General features: G+C 36.0%; 1 protein-coding gene across 6 annotated transcripts; it reads left to right on the forward strand.

Annotated features, from left to right (window-relative positions):
• Positions 1-190: 190 nt before the first annotated feature.
• Positions 191-19353, forward strand: LOC132300429 (kinetochore protein NUF2 homolog). 6 transcript variants are annotated; one of them, XR_009480424.1, is made up of 13 exons: positions 191-391; positions 482-700; positions 1923-2013; positions 2103-2282; positions 10726-10815; positions 13289-13396; positions 14729-14782; positions 16257-16371; positions 16454-16611; positions 16706-16801; positions 18315-18426; positions 18545-18636; positions 18824-19345. XR_009480424.1 is itself a non-coding variant. In XM_059797479.1 (12 exons), the coding sequence occupies exons 1-11, from the start codon at positions 231-233 to the stop codon at positions 18399-18401; spliced, it is 1359 nt and encodes a 452-aa protein (XP_059653462.1). In that variant the 5' UTR covers positions 191-230; the 3' UTR covers positions 18402-18426; positions 18545-19353. The 6 variants fall into 6 exon arrangements, 3 of the variants coding, with proteins under 3 accessions (XP_059653462.1, XP_059653463.1, XP_059653464.1); XR_009480425.1 differs by having other exon boundaries at positions 18552-18636; XR_009480426.1 differs by having other exon boundaries at positions 18584-18636; positions 18824-19344.
• Positions 19354-20971: the final 1618 nt, after the last annotated feature.

Genomic DNA, 20971 nt, shown 5'->3' on the forward strand with positions numbered 1-20971 from the left:
AAAATTAAGGGTAAAAGAGTCAATTCGCATGATTCGAGTGTAACTGAAAATTAAAACCAAAATTTTCATCTACTGAAAATATGACCTAATCTCGTGGAGTATTGGTGTAATTTACCCTTAAATTTTGACCCATCATTTGGGGCGGGAAATGATTATATATATATTTATGTAGTAAATTACACGCACAAACTTACAGTCTCAGACACTTCATCTGCTTTGAGTGAACAGCGATGTCCAAGTTCGAATACCCAAGGCTCCGAAGGGGCGAAATCATCGGATTTCTCGCCGATGCGCAGATTGCAACCATTTCTGAAGCCGATCTTATCCATCCCAACCCAGATTTCATTACTAACCTCTACACAAGACTCTTACTACATATTGATTCTCTCCCGTACTTCCCTAAAAAGCCCCAATTCAATTTATTTTGCCCATTTCTAGGGTTTTCCCAACAAATTCTCACTAGGGTTTTGTCTAATTTCAGGGAAGATCACGGGCAAGTCGATTTTGCCGCCTTGGAACAGCTGGAGAACCCGGACATGCATGTCGACTCGGTCAGGACCTTCAATTTGTTGAGCAAAATAAAGGAGATTATGGAGGCTCTTGAGTGCCCTAGGACATTCACCCTCAATGATCTGATAAAGCCCGTCGGAGACAGAACAGAGTTGTTCCTTAGTGCCTTACTCAATTTCTGTATCGACAGGTTCGTTTAAGCTCTGTTTGGTTGGGAAAATGATACACTAAGCATTGTTTGTTGTTTAAAATTATTGTTAATTTGATGGGTGTTGATAAGTTTTCGTGTTTATGCTCTTGTTGTACTGGTTGCTTTGAGTGTGTTGGTACTTGGTATGGGAATGACGTTGTGTGATTTAGAGCATTCTTTGCTTTTCCAAGTAGCGGAAGCTATACATTGAATGAGTGTAAGGAGAGTGAAGAAAAGTGTGTCAATGGAATTATTAGTGTGCTTGGATATTCCTTATTTCTGGGTATATTTATTATTGTGTATGTATGTAATATGCATTCAGGCATTTATATATCTATGGATCAAGTATGACATGATCAGATAACTTCTTTCCAATTTACTTACACACCTTAAAAAATATATTCTGGGATCATTGTTGGATCAGGTGTTGTGTGATATAGAACATGGCATGACCTATCATTGTCGTCTATAGCGAACTGGAAATCCCATAATATATTTACCAAGGGGTGTCTTTACATGGCATGCTCGCCAAATGTAAAGTTGATAGAACTTGGGTTGTCCTATCTTTATGGCTTTTCAAATTAGAGTTTTGTTGTAGGGCTTATCATTTCCAGGAACTGCATTCTTGAAAATGAAAAAATGAAAATTATGTGGAAATTTTTTTTTCGGTTATCGACTATCGTTGTCTGATATATGGAATTCTCTTTGATTCCTGAAACAGCATTCAGCAACTGAAGAAATATAAGAATAGTTAAAGTTAGAGTGATGATGCTATTTTGATATTCTCTAGTGTCCCATGTAATTTGAATGTATTCATTGTGGCATACGTGCAACCTTAAGGGCTAAGGGAACTAATTGACCATCTATAGTGAATTTTATTGCTGAAAATGGAAAAATTAACATGCGATCGTGCAAGATAGTTTAGAGTATCAAATTCTTATTGAATGGAAAATATTTTTGCTATTTTCTTATCAGAATAAAATCAATGGTGTATTGTGACCTCATTTACAATGATTGGATTGTGGAAAATCTTATATTTAAGACTTATAAATTAATTCATTTTCCATGAAATGTTTAATTTAGACAAACATCTGGTTTGACTCTAAATTTGTTATTACATGTTTAGACAGAAATGAAACAAATTGAAATTTACTTTTATTGTAAGATGAACATCTAGACATTGGGTTTACTTTGTTGTTAATTGTTTGTGTCAATATCGTAGGGATTCAAAAATGAATATTTTGAGACCAATTGTGGACGAGCTGAACCTTCTTGATGACCAACGGCTAGAGTTGGAGGCCAGAATTTCACAGGTATCTCTAAGAATATGATTTGCTTAATTTCATATTAGCTTTTACTTGTCAGGTATTTATTTGAAGTTATCTGTTCATCTACATTACAGTTGAATGCAGAGATTGCAGTGTTTGATGAATCAAGAGAAATGGAAATGCCGCTTGTTCAAGAAGTAGATGCTAAAGTTAAAGAGCTGCGTCAGACCATTCCAGGTCTTAACAATCACCAAATGTCTTTGAAGGCTTCAATAAGAAAAATGAAGGAAAGGGCTAAAGAAATGGACGAGAAGGTTTGGCTTTTGCCTTAACTCAGTAATCATGGGAAAACAAATATGCCTAAATTTGTTAAGTTAATTGATGTAGTTGTCTAGTCTAATGTTTGAGGTAAAGTATTTGCAATTGGTGAGGGTTTTGAGAGTAATAGTTAATAAATGGATCAGAATCTTTGGTTTTGCCTTTGATGCAGTAAGAATGGAAAGCAAATATGCTTAAATTTTGATAAGTTTAATTGATGTAACTGTCCACTATCTGATGTTTGAGGAAAATGATTTGTGGTCGAGGAGGTTATGGAGGCAATGACTACAAAGATTGATTGGAGCACAAAGCAATTTAATGATTGAAATTTTTAAATGTTTGGATCCATAATGCATAAGACTTTAGTTATGATTTACTGAGGCGTCCAAATATGTTATTTGACTAGAATATTAGCAGAATATGATAAATCTGCCCACCGTTATCACCCAAGTGGCACTGACTATGAAAATTACACTCTTGGTCTGATATGGCTATGGTAATCTTTTGGTTTGTCTAGGTACTGGGTTAGCTATCATATTCCGTAATTCTTTGTGTGGATGGGGTGGGCTTTGTGAACATAGACATCCTTTTTTGTTTTACCTTTTTACATAAAACATGTATGGAACTATATATCGGATATAGACACAGCACAATGCAGACGCACTGGCATGACACATTCTTAAAAGTAGGACATTTGTCAGTAGAGGATATGTTTTTTTTTTTTTTTTTACCTGTTGTATATGCATTTTAGTAGGATAAATACATAAATTTGGTTGATTTTATTCAAACTTTTGTACAAGTAAATCTATGATTAATGCACTCTTACTCTGAGCTTGAGCTCTCAGCTTTGTCTTTTTTTTAGTTAGTGTATTATTTCGTGCATTTCATGCCTGGTCTGGTGATATGGGTTAAATCATGGTATTGATTATTTGTTCTCATTTACATACATGCACACACGTGTTTTGTTAATTCTTTTCACAAAAAGGGGAAAGTACAAAAATCACCCTCATGGTCCACATTTAACCCTTATGGTTTATATTGTGTATATAAATCCATATTGTATTTTAAAATGTTGCAAACAAGGGCTTACCGACAGTGTGCCATTAGGAGTTGGCCATTAAACAGTCATGTGCGTTGTACATGACATATTTAACAACTAAAAATCTAAAAAAGCCATTTCTCTCTTCCGAAAATGATATTATATGTATATTTATATCTACTCTCTCTACGGTCTCTCTCTGTGCTCCCACAGCTCTTTCTCTCTCTCTACACCGTCTCTCCCTAGTTCCTAGTCCCTACTCCCACGTCTCTTTATACTGTCTCTCTCTACTCCTACAGCTCTCTCTCTCTACTCCTACAGCTCTCCCATGTATTACACTCACCCATATATTTAAATAAAAATTCAAGATTGCCCCTTCAACGTTTACGAGACATAATTAAGGGTCATCCTCAAGTGACCGTGACACTACTCTCTCTCTAACGTCTCCTAACTTCATCAACTACCACATTATACAGTCCATCTCTGAACGCGTCGCTATAAACACAAACCTCTCCACGTATACAAAGACATTTAGGTATAACTGCAATCTAGAAACAGAATTACAAAAGAACCCAAATCCAAATTGGGGAAGCAAAAAAAGGAAAACTGATTCAGGAGCAGTTCAAAATCAATCCAAACACCTGCTTTTAGGGGTTGTTTTCATCATAAAAAAATCCCATTTATCTCTCAGGGGATTGGTTCATTGGTCTGGTTTATCCTCTTTTAATGGCTGATCAGAAGTACATTAAGGCCGAAGAGCTCAAGCCTGGTGATCTGTGTTTTAAAATTCCCTTGAAGTGAGGTTTTGGGATGGTGGTAATAGTGATGGAGTCATGGTGTTAGGGTTTTGTTGGGATGTGCAGAGGTGAAGGAAGACGAGTGAAAGAGAGGGCAAGCCAAAACAACACTGTTTTGTTTGTCCATTTTAGTCTTTTTACATTTTTTTTTTTTCCTGTTATGCATGACATCAGCCCCTATTTCTCATCTAAAATGAAACAGAGGGGTGTATAGAAAACAGTAAGGGGTTATATGCACTATATGTATGCCATAGGGGTGTTTACTGCACTTCACCCAAATAAAAAATTAGTAATCATTGGAATTTTCTATTGCTGTTGATTTTTTTTTTCTTCATAATTGGGACTGTATTAAAAGATTGAAAAATAAAGTACTGGTGCACAGAGGGCATACCCTCAGAATATGAAAAGAGATAGGAAACAGCAATCAGACATTAGAGAAAGCCCATTTCCCATACAAAACAAAAAATGTAGAAAATGTGCTAAAAAAGATCATGGATAGAAGCATTCTGGACATCTAACACTTCCAGCAGCAGCCGCCTAGCCACCATCTCAGGAGCTTTAGGAGATGAGCCATGAAGCCTAGCATTCCTTTCCTGAAATATCCCCCAAAGAACAGCTGCAAACAGACTCTTTAAAGATGTAGAGACATTATAATGATCACTGAACCAACAAAATAGATCCCATGTACTAGCCACCCCAGCAAACTGATCTATATCACTTGAGAACTCTACCAAACCAAGGCCACAAAGCCTGAGCAAAATGACATGACATAAACAAATGGTCTCGATTATCAACTTCTTTGTGACAGAGAGAACATCTAGCAGCCAAATTTACTTTTCTCCTCTAGTCCTCTGTAAGTTAACCATGGAAGGAAGTCTGTCAAGCATCACAAAAACAGTAGTAACAGACCATCTAGGCCTAGCCTTACCCCAACACATGTTACACCTTTCCACCTCCTCAGAAGCAAGTTTATGACAGTGCCAAAAGAGACCCGACCACCATCCCACAGAAGCTTGTCCTCACTGGCATGAATAGACACATTAGTAACATATTCTTTGAACTGGTGTAAAACATTTTCCTGTAAAAGCAGCCAATTCCAATCCCCATTAACCATCAAACAATCCAGAGTAGCATTTCTGGGAAAATGTAACCTCCTGATCAGCCCATGACCAAATTTTTGAGCAACAATCTGACCATCACACCATGGGTCAAGGAAGACAAAAAAAGACTGGACATTCCCAATTCTGAAAGTTGCGTTCTGCAGCATAATGTCCCTGACAACAACAATAGATTTCCAAATAACAGAATAGGAGTTTCTAGGAACAACATTCCAATAACTGACATTTGAGGCATATTTCTGATTAAACCAGGACACCCACAATCTATCTTTGCTTATCAAAAAATTGTAACGACTCGAACCCGTAGGTCCGAACCGTTAGCCGGGTCATTAACCGAACCCGAGGTCAACTAGGGACAACACCATTCTTTCCTTCGTCAATACATATTATACGTGTCATTCTGGGTTTATATAAAAAATAAATAAATAAATAATAATAATAAAATAAGATTATAGCTACAAAGTATGTTAAAACGGTCTACTAACCCATCGAACCCTGTGGAGGAGCGTCGTCCGCCACTTGCCATCCGTGTCCTGAAAAATGTTAATTGTAATGGGGTGAGCAAATTGCTCAGTAGGTAGTACCTAAGACCCACCTCTTGTAGCCCTGTGAATCCAAACAATGAATAGGACAATAGGGAACGTGGTCATACAAAGTCAGGAAAAAAAATACAATATACACTTTCAAGTCCAAAACAAAAGAATGCCGTGCCATGAATGCAATGTCATGCATGTCACTTCCCATTTTAGAAAACATCCATCACTTCACAAACTGTTAATATAACCCGTCCTTTGGTGATTCCGCAGCGACACGAGAGAAGGATTGGCTACTATCCTTGACCCTCGGGGTACCCCCGCAGCTTCATTTTGGACCCATATAGCTCAACCACACTGGGGCAATTTCCCTAGTTCCCTCTAGGCTATATTAACACAGTGGCTCTTTGGTGACTCTGCGGCGACCGGGTTTTCTCAAAACTATTTTCTCAAATTTCTCCCCAAAATCCCCTTTTTAATTTCATTTCAAAACACTTCCCCTTTTCTTTCATGCCCAATGCTTGTATGCATATCACGTATCTTTTTAATATTATGGAAATGGAGAGAATTATTGTCACACAATTAACATACTTCCATATAAAATTTCTAATAAATTATTAAGTATCATAGGCATAGAAAATTAACACATTATGCATACTTTCCAAGTAAATCAACAAATACACATAATTACATGGTTCATATACTCAATTAAATCATCTAAGGAACAATCAATTCAATTTAATCATGCTTGACAACAATTAAAATAGAAAAACTCACAAAGGAATAAGAATTTGAGTATTAGAGACCCCTACCTCACTAGTTGAAGAAAACCCCAATTCAGCCCAAGAAATTCGAAATCCCAAGTGCTCCAAATTAAAAATTGCTTCCGATTAATATAAAACCCATGACGAGCTCTTCAACTTTGCCTTAAGTGGCAAAGTCTAAATCTTAACGGTTTGGGAGAAATCAAGCTTTGAATGGCAAAAGAAAAAAATATAGACGGAGAGGGAGAGAGAACGTAACAGAGAGGAGAGAAATTGAGATCTGCAGATGACTTAAGGGTCATCTAAATGATAAAAAGAAGGTGGGTCCCACAGCTTTCTAGATAAATATCTTTAACTTATATATATATAAAGGTACATACACACAATATAATGGCAAAAAAAAATCCACTAACAGAACAAATCTTACCACACAAATATCTCTCTTTACATTCATCAAGTGCAAAAACCCAAAGTCAAAGAAAATATGCCCAAAAAGTCTCGTGGGCCCCGCACCATCATATCTTTCCATTTCTCTTTACTTTTTCGGCAGCAGGTATACATATATTTCATGTATATATATATATATATATATATATATATATACATGAAACAAAAACAACCAAACCTATCATAAAATCAAGTGGGACCTGCAATAATGAACCATCACCAATTCATTCCCCCCCCCCCCAATTCGGCTGCTCCCTTTTTGCTTCCATCAGATGCGAACAAATATATATATATATATACAAAATGCAAATCAACCATTACATATCTTTCTCATCCTTATCTTTCTTTTTCTTTTCATATACAAATAATACATTATCAATTCAAACCCATCCAAAAATCTTGTGGGACCCGCTATCACATTACCATTATAATCTATCTTTCTCTCTACAATTTCACCTAGTGCATCTCCCTCCTCTGATACACTATATATATATATATTTACACAATGCACCAAGTCAATAACCCATTAAAATCTCCAGTGGGCCCCATGAAAACATTATCACCATTATCACATATATATCTTATTTTCCTTATTTTCGGCTCTTGCAACTGATACACCATATATATATAAATGTAACCAAACCAAATCCAACCCCATTAAATGGCTTAATTGGGTAAATCTCCAACCATAATCAAATAATTAATTATGACAACCAAAAAAATAATAATAAAATAAATTAAAAACCTAAAAAATCCGAGTTGTCACAAAAATCCCAGGCAGGAACACACTTAGAAGCTACTTGAATGTCCACCAATTTTCTTAGACCTAAACGTTCCTCAGCTTTAGTTCTGTTGATGATTTTCTTGCTCTTTGCACTATGGAGAACATGATGAATTCAGGAAAATTCTTATGTTAATATAGGACATGATATCATTTTCAAATAATTGTGTACATATATTGACGGAGTATTATCTAAGACAAATATATAGTTCTCATTAAAAATTTTAATGGTTCCCCATCGGGGTTTTTTGGCAGTTCTCGTGGCTTGAGGCAAGGGGACCCCCTATCCCCTTTCTTGTTTATTATTGTTATGGAGGCTCTTAGCAGGCTGATGAGGAGGGTTGTGACCTTAGGTCTTATACGAGGCTTCAAGATTGGTCCAGAGGCAGTCCATCAATAGGAGATTTCTCATTTGCTGTTTGCGGATGACACTTTGGTTTTTTGTGAGGCAGAGGTGTCCTAATTAAGATATTCGAGATGTGTTCTGGTTTGTTTTCAGGCTGTATCTGGTTTGAGAATCAACGTGGGTAAGAGTGTGCTTGTCCCTGTGGGGGAGGTTCAGGAGTTGGCTTCTCTTGCAGCTGTCCTTGGTTGTAGGACGAGTTCCTTCCCAATTTCTTATTTGGGCTACCTTTGGGCGTCTCCTCAAGGAGGGCAGGAAGTTGGGACCCGGTTATTGAGTGTTTCGAGAGAAGATTGGTTGGGTGGAAGAAGTAATATCTCTTGAAGGGACGAAAAGTTACATTGGTAAAAAGTGTTTTGTCCAGTCTTCCAACTTATTTTCTCTCTCTTTTCCAGATTCCCTCTTTTGTTGTTAGGAGACTTGAGATGATTCAACGTAATTTTCTTTGGGGCGATAGGGGGGAGGAGTTCAAATATCATCTTGTTCGGTGGGAGCAGGTTTGCAGGCCTTTAAGTCGGGAGGCCTTGGGATTCGGAGACTGGCCCCTTTCAACAGGGCTCTTCTTGGCAAGTGGCTTTGGAGGTTCGGCAGTGAAAGGCATAGATTATGGAGGAGGATCGTTGCTTGTCCGTTTGGGGAGGAGAGAGGGGATTGGTCTGCTAGATCGGCTAGATCTGCTATCGGCATGGTCATGTGGCATTCCATTGGGAAGGGTTGGGATGAGTTTTCTAAGCATATTAGATATAGAGTTCGGGAAGGTCGGATTACTGTGGATAGTCATGCTTTGGTTGCCGACTGCTATCGCCTTGATAGCGTTAGGTTGTCTTGGGATGTTCAGTTCCAGCGAGCCTTTTAGGATTGGGAGCTGGATGATGTTATTGGCTTGTTAGATCTTTTGTATCGACAGGAGGTGGATGGTATTGGGGCGGATCTCTTGACTTGGGTGCCTTCTTCGCAAGGGACTTTTCAGGTCCGGTCTTTCTTTTTCTGTCTTTCTGGTTTTCAGGCCTCTTCTTACCCATGGAAAACGGTTTGGCTTTCGAAAGCTCCTCTTAGGGTGGCTTTCTTTGTTTGGACTGCTGCTTGGGGTAAGATCTTGACTCTGGACAACTTAAGGAAGAGAAGACATATCATTGTTAATCGATGTTGTCTGTGTTTGACCGATGGAGAGTCTGTGGACCACCTTCTCTTGCACTACCCAGTGGCCCATGACTATTGGAGCCTTATGTTGGGTCTTTTTTGCGTCCAGTGGGTTATGCCTTGGAACTCTCGGGGTCTTATTGATATTTGGAGGGGGCAGAGGGTGGGGGCTCGTGTTCGCGATTTCTGGAGGGCGACTTCTCTTTGCATTTGGTGGTGCCTTTGGAAAGAACGTAATAGAAGATCCTTTGTTGGGGAGGAGTTACACATTGGGCTTTTAAAGTACTCTATTATTTGCTTTCTTTTTAGTTGGGGTATGGGGAGAGATCGTTCTTCGGTTGACGAGATCATGGACTTTTGGGGATCTTTGGGTCCATAGGTCTTCCCTTTTTTTCCTTTTGTTCTTGATTCTTGTACAGCTCTAGGGATGCGTTCCTCTTTTGAACGCTTTCTAATACATTTCTACTTATCAAAAAAAAGAAAAAAAAAGAAAAAAGAAAAAAAAGAAGAGATTATATTATATGTACGATTATTCTCTTACTCTATTTGTGTCTATTTTGTCTTATATTATTATATTATATGTGCCATTATTCTTTGACTGTATTTGTGTCTATTTTGGCTTATATTCAGAACTGTTGATTGCGTGCTTGACCTATACAGTCATGTGTCCTATGTTAGATTTTATAACAGCAGGGAAATGTTGGTCATTTTGAGGCTGTCTATCTTGTTTTTAGTAGTCTCAGACTTTGCGTATTATAAGTTGTGTTTCTGCAAAAGAATCATGTTTTGGGACCTGGGAAGCTTACTAGACATGTCTAAGAATATCATGACATGTGTCTGACATGAGCACAACATCTTCAGAGAAGTGTCTGTCCTTGTAGCATCTTTTACCCAACTAACAAATTGTTTTAGAATTCAATAATTTTTAAAAAATAGAGTTGTGCTTCAAGATAGGAGTGCATACCTTTTCTAATTTCCTCATTGTACAGAGTCATCTTTCTCTAATATGATTATTGGTGTTCTATCATAGGTCCATAACCATGTTAAGAACTTTGCCACATAAGTAATATTTGAAGTCTTTTAGGAACAACACAGTTGTACTGTCATCATATCAGTGGTTAACATGTTGATTATGTTGACAGCCCTGTTACAATTATTCTTAAAACGTCTTTTATATTTATTCTTGGTACCTTCACCTCCTTTATGTAGAATTTGGCTCCTTTCTTGTTTCTGTAGTCCATAATGTTATGTTGCAAGTATCTCTGATGCCCTATTTTTAAGTAAAAGGTTTTTTTTTTTTTTTTTTTTTTTTTTTTTTTTTTTTTTTTTTTTTAAGGTTTCTGATGCAGACCGGTTATTTAGATATGTTTGTCCATACTTGATTCAACATTTACTGCTTGTGGTGTTTCCTCTCCAGATTTCTAGTGCAGAATTTGCCTTGGTACAAAGTGTCCAAGATAATGCCAATTTACGCTCCAAGATTGTTCAATCACCTGAAAAGCTACAGGTACCTATTTTTATCTCATTAAGTGACAACATTAATTCACCATTATGTGCTACAATGTTGCCAATTATATTTAAATATATAGTTTAGTCATTAGTGAAGCTTTGATAGCCATGTTAGATGCAGTTAGTTACAAGTAAAAGGCCTTTTTTTAAAAGTTCAGTTTGCATAGAAAAAACAATATAGAAAGCGTAGTGTTACGTAACTACAATGGTAGTCCTCAATATATTAATCAGGCCACAGTAAATCTAGAAGCAAGATTAAGAGGCATCTAAGGATAATTTGTGCCCTGTTTTAGCAAATATACTGGTTAGTTCAAGTAACTCGTATCTAGTTGTTATAGAAGCTAACTTTTCCCCCCATATCTAATCATGGATTCAAATCGAATCATGCTGATACTTTTACTGGTACCACTGGGAATTGAAAACGTGAACAAAACATTAATCAACCCCAATTGGTTATGCATATAAGCTTGTAAACATGACTGTGGTCTTTGTCTCACCTCCGATTTTCCGACCTTTTCAATTCTAAACATGGAGACTGTAATCTTGTCTGTTGAGAGGGGAACCGTTATGTAATTTATCTCAAGTGATCTGATGGAAAGGAGCAGAAATAAAACCAAAATCCTTTTGACCGCAAATATGAAACAGATTTTCCCAAGGAGTGGAGGTGTAAATAATATAATTTTAAATATATAGAAACTGAGGAAAACAAAAAGGCAAGAAGATGGACATTAATTGTGGTAAGTAGAAATTAATCCAGTTAGCAGCCACATTAATTGATTCAGATCATGCTCTGCAATGTACAAGAGAAAATGTTAAATAGTATATGTAAGACATTGGATTTCCCAAGGGGCATAGGAATATGTTGTTGGGTTAAACACGAGGTTTCTCACATGTTGACCTTGAAGCAAATTAAGTGGAAATTGGTGTTTCCATTTAGGTGTTTGGCATGCAAGTATCGTGTCTCTAACATGGCTATAAAATAGTTAAAATATGACTTTCCTTGTCATTTGCCAATTATTACACCGATTCTTTCTTTACTGGGAATTTATGGTCAGTCCCTCATAGTCTCTCTCTCTCTTCTTCTTCCATATTTATTTATTTTTTTAATTTCTAGGATTATGCCTAATTCATGTTTAGTATATAAGCAGTAGCATGCGTTCCAATGCTGGTTTTTGTGTTGAAATATTGAACATTAGCCTGGTATTTCTAAATTACATATTTACATCTTAAAGTGAGTGCAAATTGTTTATAAACCAAAATGCTCTAGAATCTTTTAGTTGATGGTCTTTCACTTTAATTTTTTGGGGTTTGATGTTCATTTTCAACACTATCTATGTATTATTGTGGATTTTTTTTTTTGCTTCTCTTATTTTTATTCTTTCTTTTCTTGGCCAATGATCTAGATGGTAAATGCTTTCATGACACATGACTATCATTTGTAAAAATATATTTATAATTGTTTCCTCTGTATTTGCCAAATTGATAAGTGCCAGTTAGCTTACATGGAGGAATATTTTTACTTCCATTCAAGGAGCGATGATTTTTATTCCTGATTGCATATGACTGGTCTTTTTAAGGAACAGTGATATGACGCTTGTTTCATTGTTATCCTCCTTTGATTCAACAATATATATTTAAATGTTATGTATAGCAATTAAATGAGTGTAGTCAAAATGTAGAAGTTGATATGGGTGGGTGCTAAGGCAAGAAAAGGATAAAATAAAAATGAATCGTATATGATATGGCAGAAGTAGCACCTCTTGGTAAATGAATGAGAGAAAATCAAATCACATGGTTTAACTCCATAAAAGGAAGACCATTAAATGCATTAGTGAAGAAGTGTGACGTAATCCATATTAAGGGTATTGTTGGTAGGAGGAGAAGGCTATTAACATAGGTTGAGAAAGATTTGACTCTGCGTGAATTGGCTAATATTACGGTCTTACACAGAACAGAATAGTAAAACAAGTTCATATGAAATTACCTTAATAGTTAGGAAAAAATTAGTTTTGTTGAGTTGGTTCCCTCAAGTAGACTTAACGAGCCTTAGTTTCAGACTATTTGGGGTTATGGAACTTTCTCCAATCATCTCTTTGTTAGGCACCAAAGGACCAAATGGCCTAGCGCTATCACCCCTTCCTTTCTAAAGGGAGGTCGGGGGTTCGAACCTCGGTGGAGGTAGGGTGTGTGCGTAATTGCTTTAACTTCCAAAAAAAAAAAAAAAAAATATCTCTTTGTTAGGCCATATTTGAATAAATTCAATGTGTATATATATATATATATATTTTATGACATTGGCTAGAGAATTTTCTGTTACGTGAGCGACATTCATGCAATAGTTTCCTTTTCTCTTTATTTTTTATTCTCTATGCGGTTGTTTCCATTATTTTCTGACTTCAATTAATTCTTATATCTTTATTCTCTCTAATCTTGTGTGTGTGTGTGTGTGTGCATGTTTCTTTTGAAAACAGAGGGCATTAGAGGAGAAGAAAACAGTTCGAGATGAGGCAAAGAATACTGAAAAGGCAGCTATGCAAACTTTTCAGGAGAAGACAGCTACTGTTGAGGTTTATACCAAGGTATTCTGTTATAAACTATTCTTGTAACCATTTATGTGGCATGTCTCACTGAATTGTTAGAAAGAATTAGCCCATTATTATTATTTTCTATTTATTTATTTTATGTATGCAACTGATAACACATATCTTAGTGTAACTTTGCTTGTTCAAAAGGTGTTTGAATGCCTTAATTTTCATACAGTGAGAAGTTTTCTTTTGTTTGTTTTCTTGAGGATTGATGATTAAAGTTTAGCTTACTAATTTTTATATTTTTCTAACTTAGCATATGGTTTTCACCTGCAATTGCCATAGTCCCATCAATTCCCATTAACTCCCATAAATTTGTTCCTATTCCTTAATTTAGTAAATTGACCAAGTTTAACTTAGGAAACTCAGTCCATTCTTATGTTAATTGAATTTTAGTTAGAGATTGTGTTTTGTTTAGATATATAACTTATCTGATTACGTGCAAGTAACTCAGTAGAAAACTAGTTCCCCACCCCCCACCTCCTCACACACACAGATGCATGCACCACGTTAAAGAAAGAGCATATACATTATTTTGCGGTTAGTGTGGGATTGCATGAATCATGTTCGCAAAATAACCATATGATTTTATGATTAATGCTGTTTGGATATGTGATTTTGGGTGGTGGCGGGGTGGGGCAGGAAGTGAAAGTCAGTTCGCTAACATCTTATAATGGTTTCAAGGTGAACTTATCAGTTGGTGTACGATTATAAATTTTTTGTTCAAAGTGTTACATTTGTAAAGTTGCATTATATAGTAATTCATTGAGGGTTGACTCATCATTCATCAAAATCAGTACTGCTCCCGGAGGAGAACAATAATACCTTGGCCATCATTTATTGAAAGTGGCATAATTAGCATGTCTATCAAATGTTTCAAAAGATTCAAGTCATTCTTTAGTGACATGCCTCCTCAAGCAAAACAATGGCAATATTGAGTGTTGTTATGCTGTGGCCCTTTGTTTTTTTGTTTTTTTTTTAAAATTTTTTATTTTATTTGTGTGTTGGTGTGTGTGATGGTATATATTCTAGAGCTTATGCTGCTTTTCAATCTACAAATTGACTTCTAATTAAAAAATAATAATAAAAATGACATTTCCTAAAATATAGTGGCTAAACAATGAAATGCATTCAGAAGCAATTGTATCAGTGATCACTTACTGCTCTATGGTTTATGGCAACTAAGTAGCATAAGATCATTGGACATAAGAGAAATTAAATTTAAAGAATCTTGCTTGAATGGCATATTAATACGTATTTAGATATCATCCACATTTCTAGTTGAAAGGATAATTGATAATAGCCTTTTGCACTTCTCTTTCTCAGGCTTATAAGAAAATGTCCAAGCAGTTTGCTCAGATGCAGGCTATACAAGAACAGGTTTGTTTATATCATGGCCAGATCTTGGTTTTTTGTGTTTGCATGAATTTGTTTGAAAGCTTTATATGTCATTCACTGTGTTGGGCGGAGAACCATGATGCAAAGTCTTTATTGTCATGATGCTCTTGTTGAATTGTTTAAATAAATTTGTCAACTATGTGATCTTTTACCCTTTTTCATGCAAGATCTTTAAAACATTTACTTAAATCAGTTACACCAACTTCCTTTTGTTCCATTATTAATCATTGGCGGACCCAGGTTTTCTTTTTGGGGCCCAAAGGCCTTATAATTCCCTCCTTTCCCAAACAGCTTTTTTCCCCCCCATCTGGTGAGTTTTAAATGCTCGATTACCCTAAAATTATGTCTTTTTTTCATTTGATTTTTGTTAGGACTGTCAATTCAGCTATCTTGTTGTCATATGCACATGTCAAGTTTGGGGCACTCGATTAATTGTTGGACAGAGCTGCTCATTAAATATGCCAATGTCTTCAATTTTTAACACTATCTGCTCATTAAACTGTTTGCATTACATGAATAACGTAACCAATTAGTGTTTAATATATCAAACAATCCATAAGAATCCAAACATAGTGTAGAGAGAGAACGCCCCAAAATTGAGATCAAACTTATTTTTTATTTATAGTGATGGAAAAATCATGCCTTTGAGGGTGACGGCATAGAGTAGAGAGAGTGTAATCCTTGAAGTCTACACAGAGTCACAGAGAATATATAGTCTTGCAGTGGGAGAATCTGATCTAATTACACTTGAAAAGTTGAGATATGAGCTTGAGCCTTGGCAGAGTTTTGAGATTTATGAGTTGTGGTGGCTAGCGTTTACTGAGCTTCAGTACATTAGGGTTTCTCATTTGTCTTTTACAAAATAATCTTGAACACAAAAATTAGTTTACGAAAATGTCCTCAGTCAGATGTGTTAAATCCTTTTTTTTTTTTTTTTTTTTTGTTTTTTTTTTGTTTGTTTGTTTGTGGTAGTCACACTGCTCATTATTGAACATTTCAAAAGGGTTGTGGTCTGAAACCCTAACATGATCAGTTTATTATTAGTGTTAATATTGTTGGCCCATTCATGATTTGAAGCTACACAAGGTTGACGCAGAACCTTTAACCCCTTGTTAGGTTTGAGTTGTGTTTGTCGGTTGTGTTAGTGCTTACCATCTCTAATTTTTGGCTATCAAAAAGTTTAAAATTTAAGAATTACTAGATATATTTTGAAGGTTGTTGACTAAAATGAAACTGTGAACAATTCTAGTTTTATATTTTCAAAATACAAAAGTATGTAATATTTTGTCTCTTGTTTTAAAGAATAGAACTTTCTGAATTATTTTAACATTTATATTATAAATGTTTGGAGATCCCTTAGTTGGGTTTGATGTCTGCTAAGGTTTTCCCTTTTGTCCCGGAAATACGAGTAGTCTAATTGCATTAGATGTATTGGTGATATTGGCACTTCTAACAGGTAAATTCTGTCAAGTCAATTGAAAAAGATGTTAAGGTTCTGAAGGTTAAGCTGAGTGATGAAGCAGTGTTAGATAAGTCGCTTGAGGTGAAACTGGTTGAATGGCAAAGGAAAGGTAACTTTTTATTCTATGTACATCTAGTTATTGTCACTGTAATTAAAATAGTTTTTTAAGTAGGAAAAGTTTTCTTCTCCAGTGGATCAGTTGGATGAATTAAGAAAGCAGGTGGGAAAAGAAAGAGATCTCAAGTGCGAGGAGGCTACAAAAGAATTGAATAATGTGAAGTTTGAAGTGGAGTTTAAGAGGCGTGACATGGAATCAGAGAAAATGAAGGTTGAAGCAGCTGTTGCAGAGGTAATGTTGTATATTTCTACTCTTCAGCAGAACCGAATTATTTTGTTCTGAAGTAGTACAGTGTATGAGTGTTCTTGTTTCTTAAACATGCCAGGCAGATGCTATAACTGCGAAGATTAATGTGGTAAAAGAATCAGGAGCAGCTAAATGTCAAGAACTAGAACGTAAATGCGAGGAGATTGCAAGAGAGGTGCACTTCTCTCTTTATGTTTATCTATTGTTCATTCCTGTATATGCTTATCTGTTAAGGAGTTGAAACTTGGTTCGATGCTTGACTCAACCAGCATTAAATTCTAGAGACTGATGGTCAGAGTTCCTAAATCATCTAAAAAAAGCTGCATTTTCTTTTTCATTTGTATCAGTGGGAAATCTACAAGCTTTTAACATTTATGTCAAAAATGCAAGCATCTTATATAACAATGTTTCCCATAGGGGCAAATGGGCGTGACTGTAAGACTAGTTTCTTGCCAATATATATATATATATATATATATATATATATATTCATAACATTGTTCTGATCTTTGAATGGACCTGTTTTTCACTGTTTGGTCAGGACTGGGATTTATGCAAAGCCAAGCTATGAACCTATTGTGCACAAATTTTTTGCTTTGTGCTGAATCACTTGAGAAACATTTACTATGTTTTTAATCATTGATGTTTGTTTCCTTCATTGATGGCGATTTCGGAGCTGAGAATTTTTTATTCTATTACTGACTGTTGTAGTTTCATCGCTACTCGAGCTCTGTTGGGAATTTGGTGTCAGGGATTTGAAATGGAGCCAGGACTCGGTCGTGGTAGGAGCTGACTTACCTAAACTTCAGTTAGTGTGTTAATGGTTAACTGCATAAACTATCCTGCTTGTTGATTGCTTTCTTGTACCCCTCTGTTCTTACAGTATGATGGAAGTCACTGATTAGCCCACTCGTGCCACTGTGTGGAGCCGGAGCAGCTAAGCAAGGTCAACAATGGCGGATATGGCCTTTTGTAAGCAAGCTCGGCGGAGTTTTGGCTGGTTCAGTGGGTACCACATTGATTGAGATCTTGTGTTTTGAAGCATGACCTAATATCCCAACATACACTTAACAGGGTGTCCAAAATTCCTTTGATTTACATGAATGTATGTAGAAAAATATATTAGGCGGGACTTTTGTAGAGCTATTATTTGTTGTCTTATTGTAACTCTCCTAAATTCCACGTGGCAAAGTTCTTAAAAGCTCGTGTAGAAATAGGTGTACATTAACAATTCTTCAATGGCATAGTGAGTAAATGATATAATTAATTCTCCAAAAACCCATGATAAATGAAACATTAACCATGATGAGGAAAACTAAGTAACCAAACATACCATACCATAATGATTAAGGTGCACACGGTTTCAGTTCTACGCGTTCCTTGTGTACCCCTAATAATGTCAATAAACGAACAGGGAGGATCTCAAATCCCTTTATTGAGGTTAAGAGTCTTTGAACACTGATGATTGGTTTCGCAAATTAGTTCAGCAAAAGTGAGAACAGAAAATCTTTGCATGGTTTATGTATCTTGGTAACGGGGTGATAGGAGCTTTAGGCGATTAATTTAAGAGTTCCTTTGGGATTGTATTTTTATTATGAAAAATTATGTTTAGATATACTTCCTTTGTCCTAAATTAAACGTTGTCTTTAAGAATTGTGACTCACATTGTGTATTTAAATTGTGAGTAGGGGAACCGAAAGGTATATTCCAAATTAATCACCGAACTTGACGTGGTCTGGCCACATCAGATTCTCACTCCTCTTCCTTTTGTGTGAGGAAGCAAAAGAGTCTATCACACAGGTAAAAAAGAAGAGAAAATTTGTACTTATCTTTTTTTTTTATTTTTTAAGAATCAACTTATCTTTGTCCTGTTATATAGTATCTTTTAAAAAAAAAATTCATAATTGATATATTTTAGAATTTAGAAATGCCAAGATTAATGTGGTAAAAGAATCAGGAGCAGCTAAATGTCAAGAACTAGATCGTAAATGCGAGGAGATTGCAAGAGAGGTGCACTTCTCTCTTTATGTTTATCTATTGTCCATTTCTGTATATGCTTATCTGTTAAGGAGTTGAAACTTGGTTCGATGCTTGACTCAACCAGCATTAAATTCTAGAGACTGATAGTCGAGTTCCTAAATCATCTAAAAAAACTATCCTGCTTGGTGATTGCTTTCTTGTACCCGTGTTCTTGCAGTATGATGGAAGTCACTGATTAGCCCACTCGTGCCACTGCGTGGAGCCGTAGCAGCTAAGCAAGGTCAACAATGGCGGATATGGCCTTCTTTTGTAAGCAAGCTCGACGGAGTTTTGGCTGGTTCAGTGGGTGTTTTCCCAACATACACTTGACAGGGTGTCCAAAATTCCTTCGATTTACATGAATGCATGCAGAAAAATATCTTAGGCAGGACTTTTGTAGAGCTATTATTTGTTATCTTATTGTAACGCCCCTAAATTCCACGTGGCAAAGTTCTTAAAAGCTCGTGTAGAACTAGGTGTACATTAACAACTATTCAATGACCTATAGCATATAAATGATATTATAATTAAGAGAAATGATTGGTCTTCTGACTTCACTTATCGACTCATTATCCGAATACAATGTGGTTGGATCACGTTGAAACTTTTAAAACAAAATCCCGTAAACATTTCTTTCTTTTCGACTCATTTCCAACTACGTTGTATTTGTAAAATGAGTCGGCAATTAAGGTCGGAAGACGTATCACTTCTTTATAATTAATTCTCCAAAAACCATGATAAATAAAACATTAAAGCAATGGGTTCTCCAAATTTAGGCTTTTCGAATTTGCTACATCATCATTTTCTATAGCCACGTTAGCGTTTTAGAATCTTCAAATTTTAGTTATCGCATATATTTTAATAGTATATTTTCGCTCTTCAAAAATATTAATATTTTTAAAAATTTTAATAAATTTTATTTTTTAACTTTTTCCTAATTGTTATATTTATAACGGCTATATTTTTCATCTTATATAAACAATTATTTGTTCATCTCTTCATCATTACATTCATCTAAATTTATTTTAGCAAAATGTCAATTTACATCTTTTTCAATCTCAAAATTCCAATGGCTTCTTCGTCATGATTTTTTCCTTTGTCAGGTTCTAACTTTTCATCAGATAATCCTATTAACGCAATGATTCAACATAATCAAGAAGCATTTCGTTCGATTTTGAATTCAATGAATCCAAAGATAATAGAGCAAGTTTTTAAACCACGTAAGAGGCGGTACATTCATCGTTATCAAGAGGGAAGCCACTGTCAACTAATGAAAGACTACTTTGACGAGAATTGCACATATCCACTGGAGTACTTTCACAGACGATAGAACTATTTCTTCATATCTTGAATGATGTTAAAGCTTATGATGACTACATCACCAAAAAAAGGATGCAACAACCGATCATTGTGACGAGTATATTAAAATCGGCGAGAGCATTGCCATTGAAACCCTGATGACATTTTGTAAGGCTGTTATTGGTGTGTATAGGGAATAGTACATGCGCCCACCCAACGAAGCCGACAAAGCACTACTACTTCGAGAAGGGGAGGAGAGAGGATTCCTGGGTATGCTTGGTTTTATTGACTGTATGCATTGGGAGTGGAAGAATTGTTCGGTGGTATGGCATGGCACACACAAAAGACGCTCTCATACGCCTACGCTTATATTGGAGGCAGTTGCCTCAAAAGATTTATAGATCTGGCATGCATTCTTTGGAATGCCAGGTTAATATAATGATATTTATGTGCTGGATCATTCTCTGGTATTCAACAGTATCGTTACTGGTCAAATTCCTCCGATTAATTTCGTTGTGAATGGTTATTACCATAGAATGGGGTATTACCTATCTGATGGTATATATCCTAAGTGAGTAACTTTGATGCAGACCATTCCGCACCCAACTCCAGCAAAAAAAAAAAAAAAAACTTTTTGCTCAGACATAAGAGGTCTGTAGGAAAGATGTGGAATGAGCTTTTGGGGTCTTGCAGAGCAAGTGGGCAATAACACAAGGATCAGTGCGTTTTTGGGATAAAGGGGACTTGTGCTTTATAATGAAAACGTGCATCATCCTTCACAACATGATCATTGAAGATGAGCGCCATGCCAATGTTGGAAGATGGACTCCGCCACCGGAGGAGACAATCTCGATTTCCATTTTAATTCAAAATCTATCAGTCTTAGCGGCACATATCTACTCTCGCCAAGTCCAAATTCACAACAAAGAGACAAATATGTGGTTGAGGAAAAATTTAATTGAAAATTTGTGGAACCGCTTTGATAAAGAAAGTGTTTAATTTATGTTGCATTATTTATTTTTAAATT

This window comes from Cornus florida, unplaced genomic scaffold (assembly GCF_030987335.1).
Source record: "Cornus florida cultivar Cherokee Brave unplaced genomic scaffold, ASM3098733v1 CherokeeBrave_3.0.0_Hap2_Chr03, whole genome shotgun sequence".
Taxonomy (NCBI): Eukaryota; Viridiplantae; Streptophyta; class Magnoliopsida; order Cornales; family Cornaceae; genus Cornus; species Cornus florida.